The 18,622-nt window shown below is 54.7% G+C and overlaps 1 protein-coding gene across 3 annotated transcripts; it reads left to right on the forward strand.

Annotated features, from left to right (window-relative positions):
* Positions 1–1,040: 1,040 nt before the first annotated feature.
* LOC133345332 (uncharacterized) lies at positions 1,041–18,067 on the forward strand. Of its 3 annotated transcripts, none has more exons than XM_061556004.1 (11): positions 1,041–1,352; positions 1,689–1,779; positions 3,405–4,174; positions 4,417–4,506; positions 5,061–5,315; positions 5,863–6,051; positions 7,823–7,984; positions 9,271–9,348; positions 12,340–12,412; positions 13,895–13,958; positions 14,633–18,067. In XM_061556004.1, exons 3-10 carry the CDS (start codon positions 3,476–3,478, stop codon positions 13,936–13,938), a joined length of 1,590 nt encoding a protein of 529 aa, XP_061411988.1. In that variant the 5' UTR covers positions 1,041–1,352; positions 1,689–1,779; positions 3,405–3,475; the 3' UTR covers positions 13,939–13,958; positions 14,633–18,067. The 3 variants fall into 3 exon arrangements, with proteins under 3 accessions (XP_061411988.1, XP_061411990.1, XP_061411989.1); XM_061556006.1 differs by having other exon boundaries at positions 13,898–13,958; XM_061556005.1 differs by lacking the exons at positions 1,041–1,352; positions 1,689–1,779 and having other exon boundaries at positions 3,060–4,174.
* The last annotated feature ends 555 nt before the right edge of the window (positions 18,068–18,622 follow it).

An 18,622-nucleotide genomic window follows, 5' to 3' on the forward strand; every position in this document is an offset into this window, starting at 1 on the left:
AATGAAAACTCGTTTATTTAGAACTTCCTTTTGTGCTTAGTTTGTTGTCCTGCCCCCCCCTCCCGCACCTCTAATTAGCACTGTTGGCAAATATGAATATCACTTTTGTGGAATTGATGGCAATCCTGTTAGAGGGAGCTGCAGGGAGCCCCTTTTAGATGCTATTGTTGGTCTACGGTTCCACGTTAGCCTGACGTAGTTTGAAGTGGTGGGAGTACCCACACTTTATCCCACCTCCTGCCAACCCGCCAACAAAGCCACTCCGGCGTTGCCTATTCACACCACTGGGTTGACAGAAAAGTCACGTAGGTAAAACATTAAAATTAATAAAAGTAAAATCAAATAAAAATCACGACGTTTCGGAGGCAACACACGCTTCCATCTTCAGGTGGAACCGTCACAGCCACGACAGCTGTATCAAGTAAATGAGAGATTGCAGAAGCTACCACTCCGTATATATAATGGTTGGAGAGGAGGGAAGGGCCAAGTATGGCACACTTTTTATTCATATGGTAAGGTGAGGCTTAAGAGGGTGAGCCCTTGTTATGGAGAGGTACGGTTTGTGACTAAGCCTGGCCTACATAACAAGTGTGAAAAAAGAAACAACTAAACATGGTAAAACAAGCCTGGCTGTCTATCAATAACCTGTAATAGTTGTCTGTTATTTGACAGACAACTATTACAGGTTATTGATAGACAGCCAGACAGCCAGGCTTGTTTTACCATGTTTAGTTGTTTCTTTTTTCACACTATTGTTATGTAGGCCAGGCTTAGTCACAAACCGTACCTCTCCATAACAAAGGCTCACCCTCTTAAGCCTCACCTTACCATATGAATAAAAAGTGTGCCGTACTTGACCCTTCCCCCCTCTCCAACCATTATATATACGGAGTGGTAGCTCTTGCAATCTCTCATTTACTTGATACAGCTGTCGTGGCTGTGACGGTTCCACCTGAAGACGGAAGCTTGTGTTGCCTCCGAAACGTCGTGATTTTTATTTTATTTACTTTTATTAATTTTAATGTTTTACCTACGTGACTTTTCCGAAAAAACCTAAGAATATGAATCCTTGCAGTCACGAAAGCTTCAAATCTAGAATGAAATGGACAGAAGAGGTTCATCGCTTTCGACTGCCTCGCCGGCGAGGTGAAAGCGCAGCGACCCTCTTGGGAGGTCGCGTGGCGAGCGTGCCGAACCGTTTTACACCGCCGTCGCGGCCGCCCTCGTCATCCGTAACCCCATCCAACCTCTCTCACGCTCTCCTCTTCACTTCCCGTTCCAGCTGCTGCTAGCTGCAGCAGCGATCGAGCGCGGACTCCGACGGAGAGCGCCGTCGCCCCCCTCCGCTCACGGTGAGGAGGTGCCGCGCCGGCACCCGTCGTGGACTGAACGCCCACGGCCAACTGGCGGGTTGCGCCACCATGTAACCCGCCGTGGCCAAACACCACGCCAGACGCGTTGGCGCGCGGCCGCGGCCGCGGTGGCGTCGGCGCACGTGCCTGTGACCCAGCGCTTGCGGGGTGCAGGGTGGGGGCGGGGGGCGACTTGCCCGGCAAGCATTGCCAACGCTGCGCCAACGTTGGCACATGGTCGGGACCGTTGTTTACGAGCAGGACGCGTTTGAGTGTCGATGATGATGACGACGACGGCGATAATTTTACACGGGGCCCACGTGTATTCTCGTGCAGCACTCGCTCGCCTATGAAGAAGCTGGCACAGACGAGGCTTTGCTGCACAAGGCCGATCCTGTGTGCCCGGCGCTGGAGGGAACCCACGAAAGTAAGGACTGTGTTTCTGCTGGAATTTGGATCCATAAATCCAGTGCATGATCCGAGTCCGTGTTTCTAAATCCCGTTACTCGTGATCGGCTATTACCGACCAACAGGCATGTGCAGTGTGCACTGGGTTAATTTGCATATGAATATAAAAGAAAGGTCATCACGGAAAGGTGGACTGGACCCTGGGGAGGCGTGCGAAACGGAGTCCATAAACTCTTTGCTTGGAGTGAAATAACAAATATAGTGCTCTGGTTTGTGCAGTTGGAGTGGGTACCCTGTAGGAGCCTTCATTGTTAAAAGAGTGAAAGTGTTCGTCAGTTCTAACACGCACTGCGGGGGGGTGTAGGCTAGCCCTGAGCCACCAGTCGGAAATCTACATTCCCATACAAGCAAACATGCAACGTTGGGTAAACGTGGGTCCAACGGTTCTAACCACGAGCTAGCAACGTTGGCATGCTTACCGAGATGTTGGGGGCCAGTTAATCTATGGAATTACCGTGGTTAACTTACTTCTGAGTGCTCCTAAATGTATTGGTGGCAAGGAATCACTTGGGTTGTTTGACAAATTACTTTATGAATTTCGAACTTCGTTTCAGGAGAAATGTTTGCTCCCAGCAAATCCCTTCGGCCAGGTTCGCAACCTACTTTGTGTACTGCCACCCGCTGGGCACAACGTAGTTACTGCAGGTTGGCTGAGCACACAGGCGACCCGTACACCTACGACTGGACGACGGTGGGAAGTCGAGCCGTCGTAAGTCGGGGGTCACACCTCTGCCTCGTATGGTCTGTTTTGCTTTGCGAAAGGGAAGTGGGGCCCTTCATTGGGCTCGTTCCTGGTAAAAAACAAACGCAATGGATCGATAATTATTATTCACTTTCGGTTTTCACCATCCCGTTTGTATTGTTTCCAGTTTGTTGCCTCGTGCTTGTACAGTTTTTGTCTGCTCACTACCACCTGAAGTAACACGTCAGCGCATCAGTGTGGAATGCACGTGCACTTGCAAAATAATCGGATTCCTGCTCGCAGAGTTCCAAGCGTGCATCTCACGACCCCGCGCAAGAAATTTGTCTTTTTTTTATAATAAAAACATTACATATATATGGACAAATAATAAAAGATTTTATTATTTTCAATTGATTATAAAAAATGTTTTATCTACCTGACTTTACAAAAAGAACCAAGAATATGATTTTCTGCAGTCACGAAAGTTTTAAGTCAAAATGTTTTTAAATAAACGCATCTCTGCTTGAAATTGCTCGAACAATCCTCTCTGCCTGTCACCGCTTCCCAGTAAAGGGTCAACGTTGGGCCAACGTTGGCTGGCGGTTGGAACCGTTTGCTCAACGTTGTTCCCGACGTTGGACGTTTATTACTTTTGCCCACTGAGCTATACGGCTCTTTCAGAAGTGACCTGGCCATCACAAATGATTATTCAACGAAGTGGCTTATCGTATGGAAATGTATTGCAGCCAACTACTCTAAAATGCGTGTTGTTGATTCTAAATGTGGAGGGATAAACTGTAGGACCTGGAGAAAAATCCACGTGACTACGGGGAGAGAGATCATGCAAACTCCAAATATTCCCCTGCATACCAGGCGAGGTCGTTAACATCTCGCCATCGCAGGCCGTCGCTCGTGCCAGCACGGCGATGGCGAGCCGGTGACACAACGCTCGCTCCGGGGACCAGCAGTGAAGATGGCGGTCGCCTCTCCCCTGGTCGGCGACGGCGACAGCGACACGGCGGACAACTCCGCGGTCACGGGCCGCGCGCCTTCGGACGAGGCCTACTCCTCCTGGTCGAACTCCAGGGCCGATTCGGATCGCTCGCACTACCGCCACCACCGCCACCACCACCGGTGCTGCAGCTGTGCGCCGTCGCTCAGCAGGGACGTCAGCTGGAGCGTCTCCTCCTGCATCTCGGCAGGCACCAGCATGTCGGCAGGCACCAGCATCTCGGCAGGCACCAGCATGTCGGCGGGCTCCGAGCTCTCGCTCGTGTCGCCCACGAGCTGCCCCGAGCCTCTGCTCTTGCCGGGAAGTGACGCCACCGCGGCAACCGTCGCCGCCGCCGTGGCGGACATGAAGAAGAAGCTGCCTGCGAGCCATGGGAGGTCGACGGATTGCGGCGCCGCGGGGTGCCGTTTCGGCGCCGTTGCAGAGCGCGGCTTCGTGGCGTCTCGCGGCGGAGACGGCCGGGCAGCGGCGAGCGATGGCGGGCGCGGTGGCGTGCAGGAGAGGCGCGGCAGGCTGCCCGCGCAACTCGGGGCACGTGGCTCGGAGGGCGCCGCGCAGAGGCCCGCTGGGAAACAAGAGTGGTCCCGCCAGGCCGCTCCGGGACCCGTGATGGACTCGATGGAGGAATGCCGGGAGGACACACCCAGCGGCACCAATCAGGTCTGGCTCCATCATCTTACCAACGACCCCTGTAATCGCAATTGCTGAATTGTTATCGCAGCGCATCAACGAACGCGCTCTCAGTCTCTCCTGTGCGATGCGTTTCCTCTATCCGCCTCCCCGCCGTTTCACTTTTTCTTTATTTCTCTCTCTATCTGGCTTTGTGCTGTCCTCCCTTTACCACTCCTTACCCTGCCCGTCCCTCTCTCCCGACTCTCTTGCCTGCTGGCCCCACGGAGCAGCTGGCAGCTCTGCGTGGCCACCTGTCCGATCTGGAGAGCAGCCTCTGTGCACTGGAGCGAGGCCTTGGCTCCGAGTGCCACTGGGCTAAGGTATTTTTATTCATTTTGTATGTTTGCATTATGTAATATTTCAGTCTGAGCCTGGTACAGAGCAAAATCCATGGTATAGGGGGGGGGGGGGGTTACAAAAACGCTGTGCTCCTGAGTTTAGAGGACGGGAGAGATTGGGCTCAAGGTATTTTTATGACTATTGATTACGCTTGTTTAACCACCAAGTGTTGTTAGTGAGCAGCACCATTCAAGGCTGAGTTGACCTAGGTGAGGCCAAGGACCAGTTCACATATTCGCCACTGTTATTGGTCGTGAGTGGGAATCAAACTCAGGTCACCGGTTTCGTAGTGCAGCACGCTAGCCGTTGCACCGCAGCTCCCCAAACAAACACACACAGACTGCACACGTAATTAATAGCAGGGATAAAATTCAGAACGTATAAATATATGCTCCCGGCACACCACATCCAGAATACCACTCGCTAGGTCTGTGCATTTCCCACGTACTCCAGTCGGCCAGCAGCCAGAATGTATGGACATTCACAAACATATTTTAAGAATAAATATTTCCCACGATTCCTGACATGGGTCGAGACTGGGACGAGGTCGGCTTCAGCCCCGGAGCTGCTGTGCGGAGCGGCAGAGCGTGGTTGGGCCGACGGACTGCAGGCGAGCGGAGATTGCCCGTGCAAGGGGACGACTGGCAGCTCATCCACGGAGGAGGAGGACGATGATGATGAGGAGGAGGAGGAAGAGGAGAGAAGCTCCACCGGCAAGGAGCATGGCAGGCAAGCGTCCTCCAGCGAGGACGATGGCGACCTTGAGGTCATTGAGAAGGAGCTGAGGAAGGTAATGACACCACCTCGCCCCCCCACTGCCCCCCGCAACCAGATCACGGATTGTGCCGACGACTCTACTGTAACATCCGGAAGCCCGATGGCGGTTGTTTAAGAGGGCCCATGTGGTACGCTGATGAGACCTTAAAGGTCGAAACCCGGGGGAGGGGTGGGGGGGATCTTCCATCTTACTTACAATGCCTATGGTGACATTTTACTTTCGGATCAAACACTTTCCTCTTTCATGCGCTTTCACTCGCGCCGCCGTCTCCCAGTAAACGTGCAACCTTGGGCCCAAGATTGGCGTGCGGTTGGAACCGCTGGCCCATCGTCGGACCCAACGTTGGCCCAACGTCGGGCAACGTCCGATCCAACATTGTTCCAACGTTCCATGTTCACTGCGCTGCCGGCCCGTGGGGCCATGTGGGCGGTCCTCCGACGCGATCTTCGCCCCGCTTTCTCTCCTCTGCACTCGCTTCTCGCCCGAGACTCAGATCTCTGCTGTCACCCTTTCCTTCCTTCCTTCCTCTCCTTCGCCCCCCCGCCCCCCGCGGCACCAGAGGTGCTCGGCCGCATCGGTGAGCTCGCTCACGGCCCACGCCCTCCGCCTCATCAACACGGCGCAGCAGCAGCTCGTCGGGGCGGCCGCCTCTGCCACGAGCTGCGTGGCGGCCGCCACCTCCCCCCGGGCACTCACGGCCCAGCAGGCCAGGGTCCTCGACTCGTGCCTCTGTCTGCTCGAGGAAGACGTAAGGGATGGGAAGAAAAGGGCGATGATGGAGACGATAATAATAATGATGATAAAAAAAAATCATCTGTACGAGCGTGCGGCGGTGGCTTCCGCCGCAGCGACTGCCGGTACAGCAGCGCTGCGGAGGCAGCAGCGAAAGGGGTTGGTGGTTCACTGCGTAGTTTTGTTGCGAGACTCATTTGGCGTCGTGCGTCGAGGAGGTGCCCGTGCCCTGGCTCGCCAGGAGAAGGCGGCACAGCAGAGTGAGCACTCATGGCATGTGTCCCTTCTGAATGGGATAGATCGTTTTCTGTCCCCTTGCACAAGCGTGGGTTTTTTTTCTGGGGACACCTGTTGCATTCCATGAGTTTCAACGCTCATTAACTTGGTTGAATAACATCTTAATGTTTAGTGGACTACAGAGCTTGGGGAATTGTTGGTAGCGCTGGCTCACCGCCTGGCTCAATTATGACGCATTGTGGGGAGACCGACATCTAGCAGTTGATTGACAAAGGTCTGTAAATAATTATTGTCAATTCCCGTATTAACAATTTGTGGTTAACATATGCACGACGGACCACTGCAGTGATGCCTCTAATATTGGGGGCAGTATGGAAAATAACAATGCATCAAATCTCTTTGTGGTCTGCTTTATAAATGTTAAAATTGCACGAAAATAAAGTGAGAGAGGCATTCTAGACGTGGTGTACGGCTGCTGAATGGAGCCCCCCCTTCCCCGCCGCCCCCCCCTCCCTCCCTCCCCGCCCCCCCCCTCCCTCCCTCCCCGCCCCCCCCCCTCCCTCCCCGCCCCCCCCTCCCTCCCTCCCTCCCCGCCCCCCCTCCCTCCCTCCCCGCCCCCCCCCTCCCTCCCTCCCCGCCCCCCCCCTCCCTCCCTCCCCGCCCCCCCCCTCCCTCCCTCCCCGCCCCCCCCCTCCCTCCCTCCCCGCCCCCCCCCTCCCTCCCTCCCCGCCCCCCCTCCCTCCCTCCCCGTCCCCCCCCTCCCTCCCTCCCCGCCCCCCCTCTCCCTCCCTCCCCGCCCCCCCCTCCCTCCCCCGCCCCCTCCCTCCTCCCCGCCCCCCCCTCCCTCCCGCCCCCCCCCTCCCTCCCCGTCCCCCCCCTCCCTCCCCGTCCCCCCCCTCCCTCCCCGTCCCCCCCCTCCCTCCCTCCCTCCCCGCCCCCCCCCTCCCTCCCTCCCCGCCCCCCCCCCTCCCTCCCTCCCCGCCCCCCCCCCCTCCCTCCCTCCCCGCCCCCCCTCCCCGCCCTCCCTCCCGCCCCCCCCTCCCTCCCTCCCCGCCCCCCCTCCCTCCCTCCCCGCCCCCCCCTCCCTCCCTCCCCGCCCCCCCCTCCCTCCCTCCCCGCCCTCCCTCCCTCCCCGCCCCCCCTCCCTCCCTCCCCACCCCCCCTCCCTCCCTCCCCACCCCCCCTCCCTCCCTCCCTCTCCCCCCCCCTCTCCGCTCCCTCCCCTCCCTCCCCCCCCTCCCTCCCTCCCCGCCCTTCCTCCCTCCCCGCCCTCCCTCCCGCCCCCCCCTCCCTCCCTCCCCGCTCCCCCTCCCTCCCCGCCCCCCCTCCCTCCCCACCCCCCCTCCCCGCCCCCCCTCCCTCCCCGCCCCCCTCCCTCCCCGCCCCCCCTCTCTCCCTCCCCGCCCCCCCTCCCTCCCTCCCTCCCCCCTCCCTCCCTCCCTCCCCCCCCCCCTCCCTCCCCCTCCCTCCCTCCCCGCCCCCCCTCCCTCCCTCCCTCTCCGCCCCCCCCCCCCCCTCCCCGCTCCCTCCCCTCTCCCCCGTCACTGCAGGTGTACGTGGGGGCGGGCGGCGCGTTCCAGCTGGAGATGGAGCTGCGCGAGCTGGAGCGGTGCACGCGCGGGGTCCACGCCCACTCCAGCGACGCAGACATCGCCATGCTCGAAGGGCGCGTGGCGACCGCCGTCGCGCAGGTGCAGCGAGCAGAGGGACAGGTACGGGGCGCTGCTAGGTGCGTTGGGTGCTCGGGTGTGGTGCAGATGAGATGCCGGAGTGGAACAGGTGTGGCGCAGGTGTTGGCATAGGTGAGGTGCAGGAGTGGGAGAGGTGGGGTATAGGTGTAGCGCAGTGCTAAATGAAGAGGTGTGAATAGCCACAACCACCCAGCAGGTATAACCAGCACAGGCCTGTTACCTGTGTAGGATCAGGTATTTCCGCTTATGCATGTGTGTAGTACAAGTGTGCTACACCTGTGTGAACAGCATCGGTAAAGCACATGGTCAGGTATAAACGGCACGGAAACAACTCGTCGCGAGCTCATCAGGCTGATTCTCCTCATCACCTGTGCTGATGCCATAATAGCTCACGAATCTCACTGGGCTGACATCTGGTTAAATCATCATCGCCACCACCATAATTTTGCGTCCATCATCAGACCAATGTATTCAGATTATTGACCAACATTTGTATGTGTGTGTGTGGAGGGGCGATAGTGGGGAGCGGTGGTGCAGCGATTAGCGCGCTGCAATACGAACCGAGCGACCCGACTTTGATTCCTGCTCATGGCCACCAACACCGGTGACGATTATCTGAACCGGTCCTGGGCCTCCCCTAGGTCGACTCAGCCTCAATTGAGTACCAGGTGCAGGTGTGTAAAAACATTGCCACTGGGGCGTGGTTCTGGCCACCCGCCCCCTTATGTACCGTGCCGGCCTTCATAGGTGCTCACAAACAGACCTTGCCCCAAAAGTCCATTGAGGCCGTACGGGGGATCTTTGTCTTTGGGGGGCGATGGGCGCGACCGTCCCACGCGCTCAGCATTCCTCTACAGCAGCAGCAGCAGCTGACTCCTGTTAATTCAATAAAACATATACGCCATCGATCTGAAGCGTACGACCTCATCTTGACAAAAAGGGACCCCGCTTCTGGAAGTACGGCGTTTGGCACAGGGTGTCCAATCCGGCCTTGTGCAATGTCTTTTATCTTGACAGGTATAAATATCGGCACTGGCTCCTGCCATTATTTTCTGGAAGATAATCCCGTGTTGCCGCACAGCCCCGGCCGGGCAGGGACACGAGCAGCCGCTCTCGGTTGACGACTGCCGCTCTGGCCGGCATGTATTATTTCTTATTCCAAGCACCGCACTCTGCTGGGGAACTGGGTAGCGTGAGTTATTTTTTTTTGACCCACCCAAGCACCGGGACTCTGTTCAATCGCCTGCTGTGCTCTCGCCGTTTCCGCTCCCCCCCACCACCAACCCTTCCACCACCCACCCCGCCAGATCTCGGACATCGAAGAGCAGATTTCGTCCTTGGACATGAAAGTGTCGCCAGAGGTCACCCAGAGGAAGAATTCACAGGCCAGTCTCTGTAGTGGATGCATCTTATTCTTGGTTCTTTCGGCAAAGTGACGTGAAGTCACGTAAAAAAGAGAAAACAATTTAAAATCATAAAAGCAAAAAACCCACGACGTTTCGATTGAATCGTCGTGCTTTTTTGCTTTTATTATTTTCAAAATGTTTTCTTTATATTTACGTGACTTTACCGAAAGAACCAAGAATATGAATTCCTGCGAGTCACGAAAATTTTAAGTAAAAATTGGATGCATCTTGTTCCTTTCCATTTTGCCTCCGAAGGTTTCTGTCGCCGTTCTCCGGCTGCAACGCGTCACCCAGGGTTTCTCAAACTCCAGTCCTCGTGGCCACGGCCCACCACAACCACCACAACCACCACAACCACCCACAACCACCCACAACCACCACAACCACCCACAACCACCACAACCACCCACAACCACCACAACCACCACAACCACCACAACCACCACAACCACCCATAACCACCACAACCACCCACAACCACCCACCACCGGGCTCCGTCTTTCCGCGTTTACCGACTTACCCCTCCACGTACAAATTAACTAGTTTCACGCTGCACGCGCCAGATGATTGTTAAACACGTTCCACGTAACGCGCTAAGCGACTAGTGCTGCCTACGTCACGTGCAGCGTGTACACGCACGCATACACGCACATAGACGCCGCACACTTGAGATCTCATCTTAATTTGAATAGGATCTTTTAACACAGATATCGTTCATTGCTTCGTGTTCCACGGCAGCATTTGTTTAGACAGGTAAAAGAGTCGAGTCAATACTAGTTCTATCAAGCATTGCTCCATGTCGTGTTTGGTTGCATCCTTTGCAAATGGTTCACACACATGGTCCACCCCATGTTCCATCAACTCGACTCTATGCCGTGTTGTGGTGCACACCGTACAGTGCATGTGCACTGCTAAATGTTCTGTCAAGCACACTCAATGCCACGTTGCAGTGTACACCATTCGCAGAGCACACATGATCCAGTCCATGTTCCGTCAAGCCTGCCCCATGCCGTGTTGTGGTGCCCACTGCATATCATTGCAGTACATGTGCTCTGCCGCATATTCTGTAAAGCACGATCCGTGCCATATTGATGTGTGCACCTGATGCAGCAGCACACTTTCTGCACTCCATGTTCCTTCAAGGCATACTCCATTCCTTGTTGTGGGGCGCGCACCTTACACAGCTGCACACATGCAGCACCCCATGTTCCGTCAAGCACGTTCCATGCCACATTGTGGTTCCCACTGCACAAGCATACACATGGTGCACGTGCTCTGCTCCATATTCCGTCGAGCACGATCCTTGCCGTGGTGTGGTGTGCCACCATGCACAGAGCACACTTCCAAAAACGGTGGACACCTTGCCCCCCGGGGTTGGAGACCCGTAACGCACACACCGCACAGCAAGGTCAAATACGAGAGACGGTCTCCTTCACAACTGAACGGTTGGCAAACCCTGGCGTGAGCTTCGAGGTGGTTAATGAGTTGCAAAGTCGAGCAGATCGATTTGGATTTGATGCAACGCCGCTTGAATGGAACGATGCAAAAGTTGATTGGACGGCCGAAGGGACAAGTCCATTTGATGCGACATTCCAAAGATTTAGTGGGATGTGAAATTGGTTGCTTCGAATTTATTTTGGGGGCTCATGGCTTGTTCGTGACGTGGGGGCGCGGGGGAATTGGTGATGGGTCGGTGAGGTGGAAGAAGGGGGCTGGTTGATTTCACATTTGAAGGAAATCCAGGTCGTGCGAAGGAACTCCGTTGGGGATTTACGATCGGTGTTTGCGTATGTCACAATGGATGTCGGCTTTGCCAATCCGAAGATACTACTGCTATTTATTTTATTTTACTCTGTAAGGCCCACTGAGCTATATAACATTTTTTTCTGCAGCAACCTTGCCACAAATGATAGCTCAACGAAGCAGCTTATCACGTGGAAATTGATAGCAGCCAAATACTCTCTAATCGCGCAATGTTGATTCTAAATGTGGAGGGAAAAAACCGGAGGGCCTGGAGAAAAATCCACGCGACCACGGATAGAGAGAGATGCAAACTCCAAATATACAGCAGCAGGCGTCAGAGTCGGGATAGAACCCACCGCCTCCTGTAGACCAGGCGAGGTAGTTAACATCTCGCCACCATGGCGCGTTGTTGTTACTCCGCTTCGTTTATTCCCGCTTTTTCCTTTTTACGAACTGCTCGATCGCGTAACGCCGCGTGACCCCCTCGGCGAGTGGCGGGGTTCCACGTCGGCAGATCGGTCACGGAGTAGGAAATCGTCTCTCGGTTGGATCCCACCGACCTGCCGTGCAAACGCACCGGGCGTCTGTAATTCACGCGTTGGCACTTGGACGCTGTGGCCTTAAAAAAATACAAAATATATTTATAACAGGGGTGACATTTTGCTGGGCTATAGCCCTTCTGTATAGCACATAGAATTGGCTCATTGCTATCGTGAACGGACCATTGCCTCAAAAATTGCCGATTATATATATTCCCATAAAGCCACGGCGTGTTTATTTACATGGAATGTGTTGAGATTTTGGTTTGTTAATTGTGCTTGTGCACCCGCTGCCAACGCAGCAGCAGCAGTATCACCAAATAATTTGCCATGTAACCAGTAGCGAGTAACGAGATTACCAGGTCAGGGGCTGCGGCAAATGGTCGGGTGGGGCCCCAATATTTGATTTGTCTCACACGTTCGCACCCAGGCTAATTAAATATACATGAATCGCTGCTCCTCTTGACCAATCACATCATTAAGCATTTTCATCAAAATAAATGTAAAAAAACACTTTTGTTCCTTGATAACTCGTAGCTTTGACCATGGGGGTGGGGGGGGGGGGCAAGGAACGCTCGTCTGACTATGTCAGTAACATGGCGAAAGAAAACGATGTGCGTGGTATGGTGTGCGTCCGGTGCTGTCACGACACGCGTTAACCGTCTTTGCGTTTTTCCTATCGATCCAGGTCCCCGTGGAGATTCCCAAACAGCGGAGGAGAAAGCTGCCAGTCCCTCCGGACAGCAGGAGCTTCATGGAGTGTACGGGCATGCATCGTCAGTCAGCTGGTCACCATCTAGCAGCGGACAGAACTCCGCGTGTTTCCCCGCGTTTAACCAAAAGGCTGCTTCTCGAGCCGTTGAGAGCGGTGGCGCGCGGTGGTCCATTGCCTGCGGGCGCCCGGCACTTTTGAGGCGTGGGTTGGTGAATCGCATCGGGATTTGTGAAGCTGTCCAATTCCACTGGGGTGTGCGCGCGTAGGCCTGCACAAGGCAGTACAGATCGCACGCATTACGCACACAAAGTGTTTGCCACGAATGAACCGCTCGCTGATCTCGTCAAGGGGCGTAAACCATCACGAGAATTGCGGTCATCCTCGCAGCAGCAGCGGCGGCTTTTGGCTAGTAATCGAACAAAGACGGTCACCGCATCGCGCGCTTTCAGATGCGCTCCTACGGCCGTCTGGAACGCTCTTCCTTCCGATATTAGGAAACCACTGGAGCTATGCACTTTTAAATCGAAATTGTGGTTAGTTTCTTCTACTTCCCCCTCGCCTCCAATTATTACGGTTGGCTACGTATGGTGCGAAATAAGTTCAACATGCATACATACCACAAACATTGGTTTGTAAAACCTGTCTTTGTGGATATTTTCAGTGTTATCTCCTGGTACACAGGAGGTCGCAGGCTCGACGCCTACCCTGACGCCTGTATCGTTGGAATTTGTGGTGGCTCTCACCGTGGTCGTGTGGATTTTTGTCCAGGCCCTCCAGTTTTTCCCTCCACATGTAGAATAATGCGTTCAGAGTATTTGGCTGCTATAAATGTCCACGTGATAGGCCACTTTGTTGAACTATCATTTGTGGCCAGGCCGTTTCGGAAATTTAGCGTAAATAGCTCGGTGGTCCTTACCTGGTGAAATAAAAACAATTGTTTAGTTTCCCAGTGACGATTATCTGAACCGGTCCTGGGCTTCCAACTAGATTGAGTCAGCCTCGACTAAGTACGGTGTATAAAACATCGCAATAATGGAGACAAAGGCACCACCGGTTGTGGTGCTGGCCACCCACACCCCCCCTCATGTACCGTAGTGGCCTTCATGTGTGCTCGCTAACAGCACTTTCCCAAACAGTCTGATAAAGACTATATGGAGGGGAGGGATCTTTGTTTTGTTCTTATATATCTGCCAATATAAAGCATGTTTAGTTTGTTATCCCACCGTTACGTTTGTTGTCCTTCCCCCGCACCTCCGATTAGCACGGTTGGTCACGTTCGGTTGCAAAAAAATTCAACATACACACATACACGTTGGCTTACTCACCTTAAATATACAAGTTCAAAATATCGAGAACGAGCGCAGTGAATGAAACCGCGCGGTGGAATCTCGAGACGTTATTTGTTCCTCCGTTGGGGGCCACGCGCCGTTGGTTTCTGTCACTGCTGGTGACATTTCTCGCAAAAACAAAAACATCTAATCCCTCATTGCCAAATCCCTGTGCCCCCCCCCCCAACTCGCTCCACCAGCAGCCGACTGGAAGCTACAGATGCCGAGCTTCATGAGATTTTGAACAAGGAGCCCGGGCAACAGGTCAGGATTTGCTGCTGAGATGTCACCAATATAATGTCACGGGCGGCAGACTCGCACGACCTCCGTACGTGCTGGTCGATCCGAGTTCGTCACGCTGGGTGTGTCGCATAATAGCGACAAGGCCTCATTATTGCAGCTCGCCTTCCCTACGGGACGTCTGGCCAATAAAAACATAACCAAGCTGCAGTGTGTACAACATTATTTGGCACGAGTACTGCAAGATCCCACCATGTCCGTCCAGTGCTTTCTGAACTGCATTGGCTTCCGTTTGCCTAACCAATACATTATAAGGTCGCGCTTATTACATGAAAAGTGCTTGCCACAAATTAGCCACAAGAGCTCGCTGATCTCGTCAAGGAGCATACACCATCACGCAAACCCCGGTCATCCTCGCAGCCGCAGCAGCTTTTGGCTAACCATCGAACAGAGATGGTCACCGCATCGGCCGTCTGGAACGCTCTTCCTTTCGATATTAGGAAGCCACTGGAGCTATGCACTTTTAAATCTAGATCGAAAAACTCATTATTTAGAACTGATTTTTTTCATGTTTAGCTTGTCCTTCCCTCGCATCTCCGATTGGCACGGTTGGCTACGTACGGTACGAAATTAGTTCAACGTACATATATACGTACAGTTCCATGTCACGTATCCGGCATCTGTGTGTGTGCTTGCAGGGATAGCAACTTGGCTGCTCCCGCGTCTCGGCAGCGAACGTCATCCAAGTGCCTTAGCAGGAGGACAACCCCACCTGAGAGATGGAGCCTCTACAGGAGAGCGGGAGAGAAACCGCCGCTGCTGTCACTGCTGCTGCCACTGCCGCTGCTGTCTGGAGAACCCTTCCCGCGTCCTGCGTTATCATCCCACCATCGTTTGTCTTGACAGTGAAACCTCAGTGGTCGTTCGGCGTTTATACTTCGCACTAAAGATACCGTTAACGACACAACACAGCTTGATAAATGCCGATTACGTTGTGGTTACATTTGTGTGATCTCCCCGCCCGTGGATTATGTAACTATTGCGTAACAACGCCGCATCTTTCCGACGAGTCTTCTCCACGCACGCTCCCGCGCCGCTTGTGAATTTCGCGTTTCGCCCGCGCTCGTCAACGCTGCGAAATTCCCCACCGCTTCCTTTGCCCCCCCCCCTCCCCGCCGCTGCATCGCTGCAGCAGTCGCGAGCGCCGCCGCCACCGCTCGCTTGACGACGACGAAGGGCACCCTAAACAAACCACGACTTCGCGCGGGAGGAGATGGGCGGGGGGGCGGGCGATAGCGCGGACACCAAACAACGAGGGCTCCGCGAGCACCGTGCGCTCACGGCAACGCTGCACCCTCCTCATCGAGAGAGTGGTGAGAGAGAGAGATAAAAGAATCGCCGTCGCGGGTGCAAGTCCGATTATAATCATCGGCGGAGGGAGAAGCGCGCCGCATTTCGGACTCGCTCCTAAAACGGCAGCGAGGGTTTTTTCTCCCCCCCCCCCCCCCACTGATGCGGAGGTCACCGCTCGAACACCGCAGAGACGACGCCGCCTGGTGGGAGACGCGAAACACCCACGTGCACGCGGGCCGGCGCCGCGCAGCGCACGCTGAGATTCTATGCATTAGTCGTTGACGTTTTGCCTTAAAAAGAAACAAAAAAATCCATCATTACCTTAAACATCCGTCATGACCTTAATTCTGCTTACATTGGCAAATCGACTGTTTTATTTTATTGTGCACACACGCGCGCGCGCGCCTCGGCTGTGGTTCGTATGCATCGTGAAAAGGCCCCTCGTTCTCGTTCGCTGACGGGTTTGCTTGGTGAGCGTGTGGGGTGTATGGGGGTTGGTGGTTACGCACGGCGCCTGGCAGCCGTGTGCTATCTGTTCGGTGAAGTGCCCCCCCCCCCCCCAACGAAACGCGCGCGGGCAGCGTTTGACTTTTCTGATGCGCGCGTTAACCGCACACAGCAGCACCCCCGGGGGGGGGGGGGAGTGTGGGGGAGCGGGGTTGGTGGCGGTGCTATTAGTCAAACAATATCCAACCCCGTCCAGCCCGAACGTGACAGGGTGGTCGATGAACGATGAGCCCGAGACGTTGTTGACAACAGACCAGTGCCTCTCTCTCTCTCTCACACAGTGTGTGATCTACTCGTCTGCAGACGCCGCGCATTTTATTTTGACTCATGGGAGGCGATGGCGTAGATAGCCGCCGCTCCCTGTTCTCCCAACCCTCCCCCGCTCTCCACGAGCCCAGCCACAATCGTGTCTCGAGATGACATCAAACGAAATGGCTTCCAGATGCCGAGCCGCCACCTCTGCCGCTCACGCGAGCGCCGTGCCGCGGAGATTTGCCAACGCTGTGGTGAGCCGGCGGCGGTGTTACGCGTGTACGCACGCTGCTGCTGCTGATGCTGCTGCTGCTGATGCTGCTGCTGCTGCTGATGCTGCTGCTGCTGATGCTGCTGCTGATGCTGCTGCTGCTGATGCTGCTGCTGCTGCTGATGCTGCTGCTGGCTTTGCACGCAAAAAGGCATTTTGACGTTCTCAATATAAATCGGTTCATGCGGTGAGAATATTTGTTTTACTTACGCAAGTGTGGCCGCCACAGGCCCCCCCCCCCCCAATGAAATGGGTCGTGGGGCAGAGCCAACCCGCTTTGGCAGGATCTCCCAAGCCAGTGGTGGAAATAAAAATGTCACCCGAGGGTCACGGTTGACTTACGACCTTGAAGTAAGTCGATCACCGATGGGGTTGTGAAATGTGTTCCCCTTTACAAGTATGACTCCAATGCCCGCCCCCCACCTAGGCGCATTCTATTTTCAGTTAAGTTTGTTTTACTTCTGTTTTTAAAACAAACGATCAAAACCGTTCGGCTCAAACTCGGCGGCTTTCCTCGGTGCGATTGATTCACTCTTGATTCATATCCGACAGGCTGCCGCGGAAACAGGTTAAGATTTGAAAAACGTCGCTCAACAATAACAACAACAAACCCAAACTCGGAGGTTCAAAACGTTGAATATGCAAGCACGCTGCCTGGACCATGCATGAGTCGTGTGCTGCGTTATCGCTGACCTCGCAACATCGAAACGAGAGCCTCCGTAATTGCATGAAACGTCGCGGCTTCCTGCGGTTAATTGTATCGAATCGTTTCACTTGTCAGTGAAGAGCAACCGATACTTTAATGGATTACTACAAACGAGACGTTGTGGCGGAGGGTGGGTAGAATCTAATGTGATAAAAAAATTGCCAAGCCACCAGTTTTATACACCCAAGCAATTGATGTTAAACTTAATAAGGCACTTTAAATACATTGCCATTGTGTCCGCGTGTGTGCCTCTATAAGTCTATACGCCCCGACCACCAGCGGATCTTTGTGCGCGTGTGGTGCGGTGATAATGGTCCGTATTATTATTTGCTTATAAAAAAACAGGCCACGCACACACCATGTCAGTGTGATACTAAGAACGTGTGTTTTTCAGCTCTTGACCTTGATGCCACAGGCTCAACTGTGGAGAGGCCCCTTTGTTCACCCGTGCCGAGTTGTGAAAAAGAAAGGGGGGGGGGCGGGGGGCTTGAGACAGCAGCACCTTGCCGAGGCGCCACGCTCAGAAAGACGCCGAACTCGCGAGGCATTTCGGATGGCGACAAACCAGGACACCTGCTCTGATGTTGTGACAACATTCAACCCATTTGTTGTTGCACCAAGAGCGTCATGGCTGGGACGATGGCAATCCTTTGGAGTCCATGATCGATTAATTATTAAGCAGTTGACGATGCCCGCGTAAGAATTGACCTGCTCGGTTTGTAATTGGCTTCACGCCAGCCCTCGCATCGACTCGAGACGCCACTCGTCACCACGTCAATGGGACAAGAAAACTAAACTCCATTCGTTCTTGCATCGAGCCACGGCAATGAATCACGCCAGTTCGTAGAACGTCTCGGTGGTGGTCGGAGGGTTGGGTGAACTCGGGGGGATCCACCTCCATCCACCTCGATCCACGAGTGCCAAATCAAAGCCAAAGTGTGTCCTCCCAGTCCCAGGGTTCAGACAACGGGGACGGACCTCATTCATTAGCAGTCTTTAAACCAGCAGTGGAAATTCCACATTCCCATAGCTGGTGGGCAGGTGAGGCGGAAGGGGCGGGGTAGGGGGGCGAGTGTTGGTGATGGGCGGGGGGTGTTGGAGGGTGATTGGGCAACTCGCAAGTGTCGTGAGATGGTACAGCAGCAGCTATTTTTTTTGTTTGGTTTTAACTTGGCCGTGTGATCTATCTCGTGAAGATGTACACGACCATCCCGTGGCACAGCGTGCCCCCCCCCCCCTCAGGTGGGCGAGGGATTGCGCCGTGTTCCAAAGCAAGGTTACCTCGTCACTGCCACGTGGCTGCCGATCGCCCCGTACAATCCCGCGTGTTGTTGTTGTTTACTTTCTCTTGAACGAAGGGTCAATTCCGTTGTAATCGCGTGTGCGTCGCTGCTGTTGCTGCTACTGTTGTTGTTGATTCTACCCCGACTCGGTGCGACTGCAGCGTACCGTTATATGTATGGGGGAGCGGTGGCGCAATGGTTAGCGCGCTTTGTTACGAACCCGCCGATCCAAGTTCGATTCCCTCTCATGGCCAACACCAGTGACGATTCCTTGAACCAGTCCTGGGCCTCGCCTAGGTCGACATCGCACCAAATT

This window comes from Lethenteron reissneri, chromosome 21, assembly GCF_015708825.2.
Source record: "Lethenteron reissneri isolate LAM-NWPU_2019-01 chromosome 21, ASM1570882v1, whole genome shotgun sequence".
NCBI lineage: Eukaryota > Metazoa > Chordata > Hyperoartia > Petromyzontiformes > Petromyzontidae > Lethenteron > Lethenteron reissneri.

What these genes read in the sequence shown, in the direction of transcription:
- LOC133345332 (XM_061556004.1), top strand. Translation starts at nt 3,476, where the DNA reads ATGGCGGTCGCCTCTCCCCTGGTCGGCGACGGCGACAGCGACACGGCG. An exon ending in TTGAGAAGGAGCTGAGGAAG is followed by an intron (nt 5,316 to 5,862) that starts GTAATGACACCA and finishes CCGCGGCACCAG; the next exon opens with AGGTGCTCGGCCGCATCGGT. An exon ending in CAGCAGGAGCTTCATGGAGT is followed by an intron (nt 12,413 to 13,894) that starts GTACGGGCATGC and finishes TCGCTCCACCAG; the next exon opens with CAGCCGACTGGAAGCTACAG.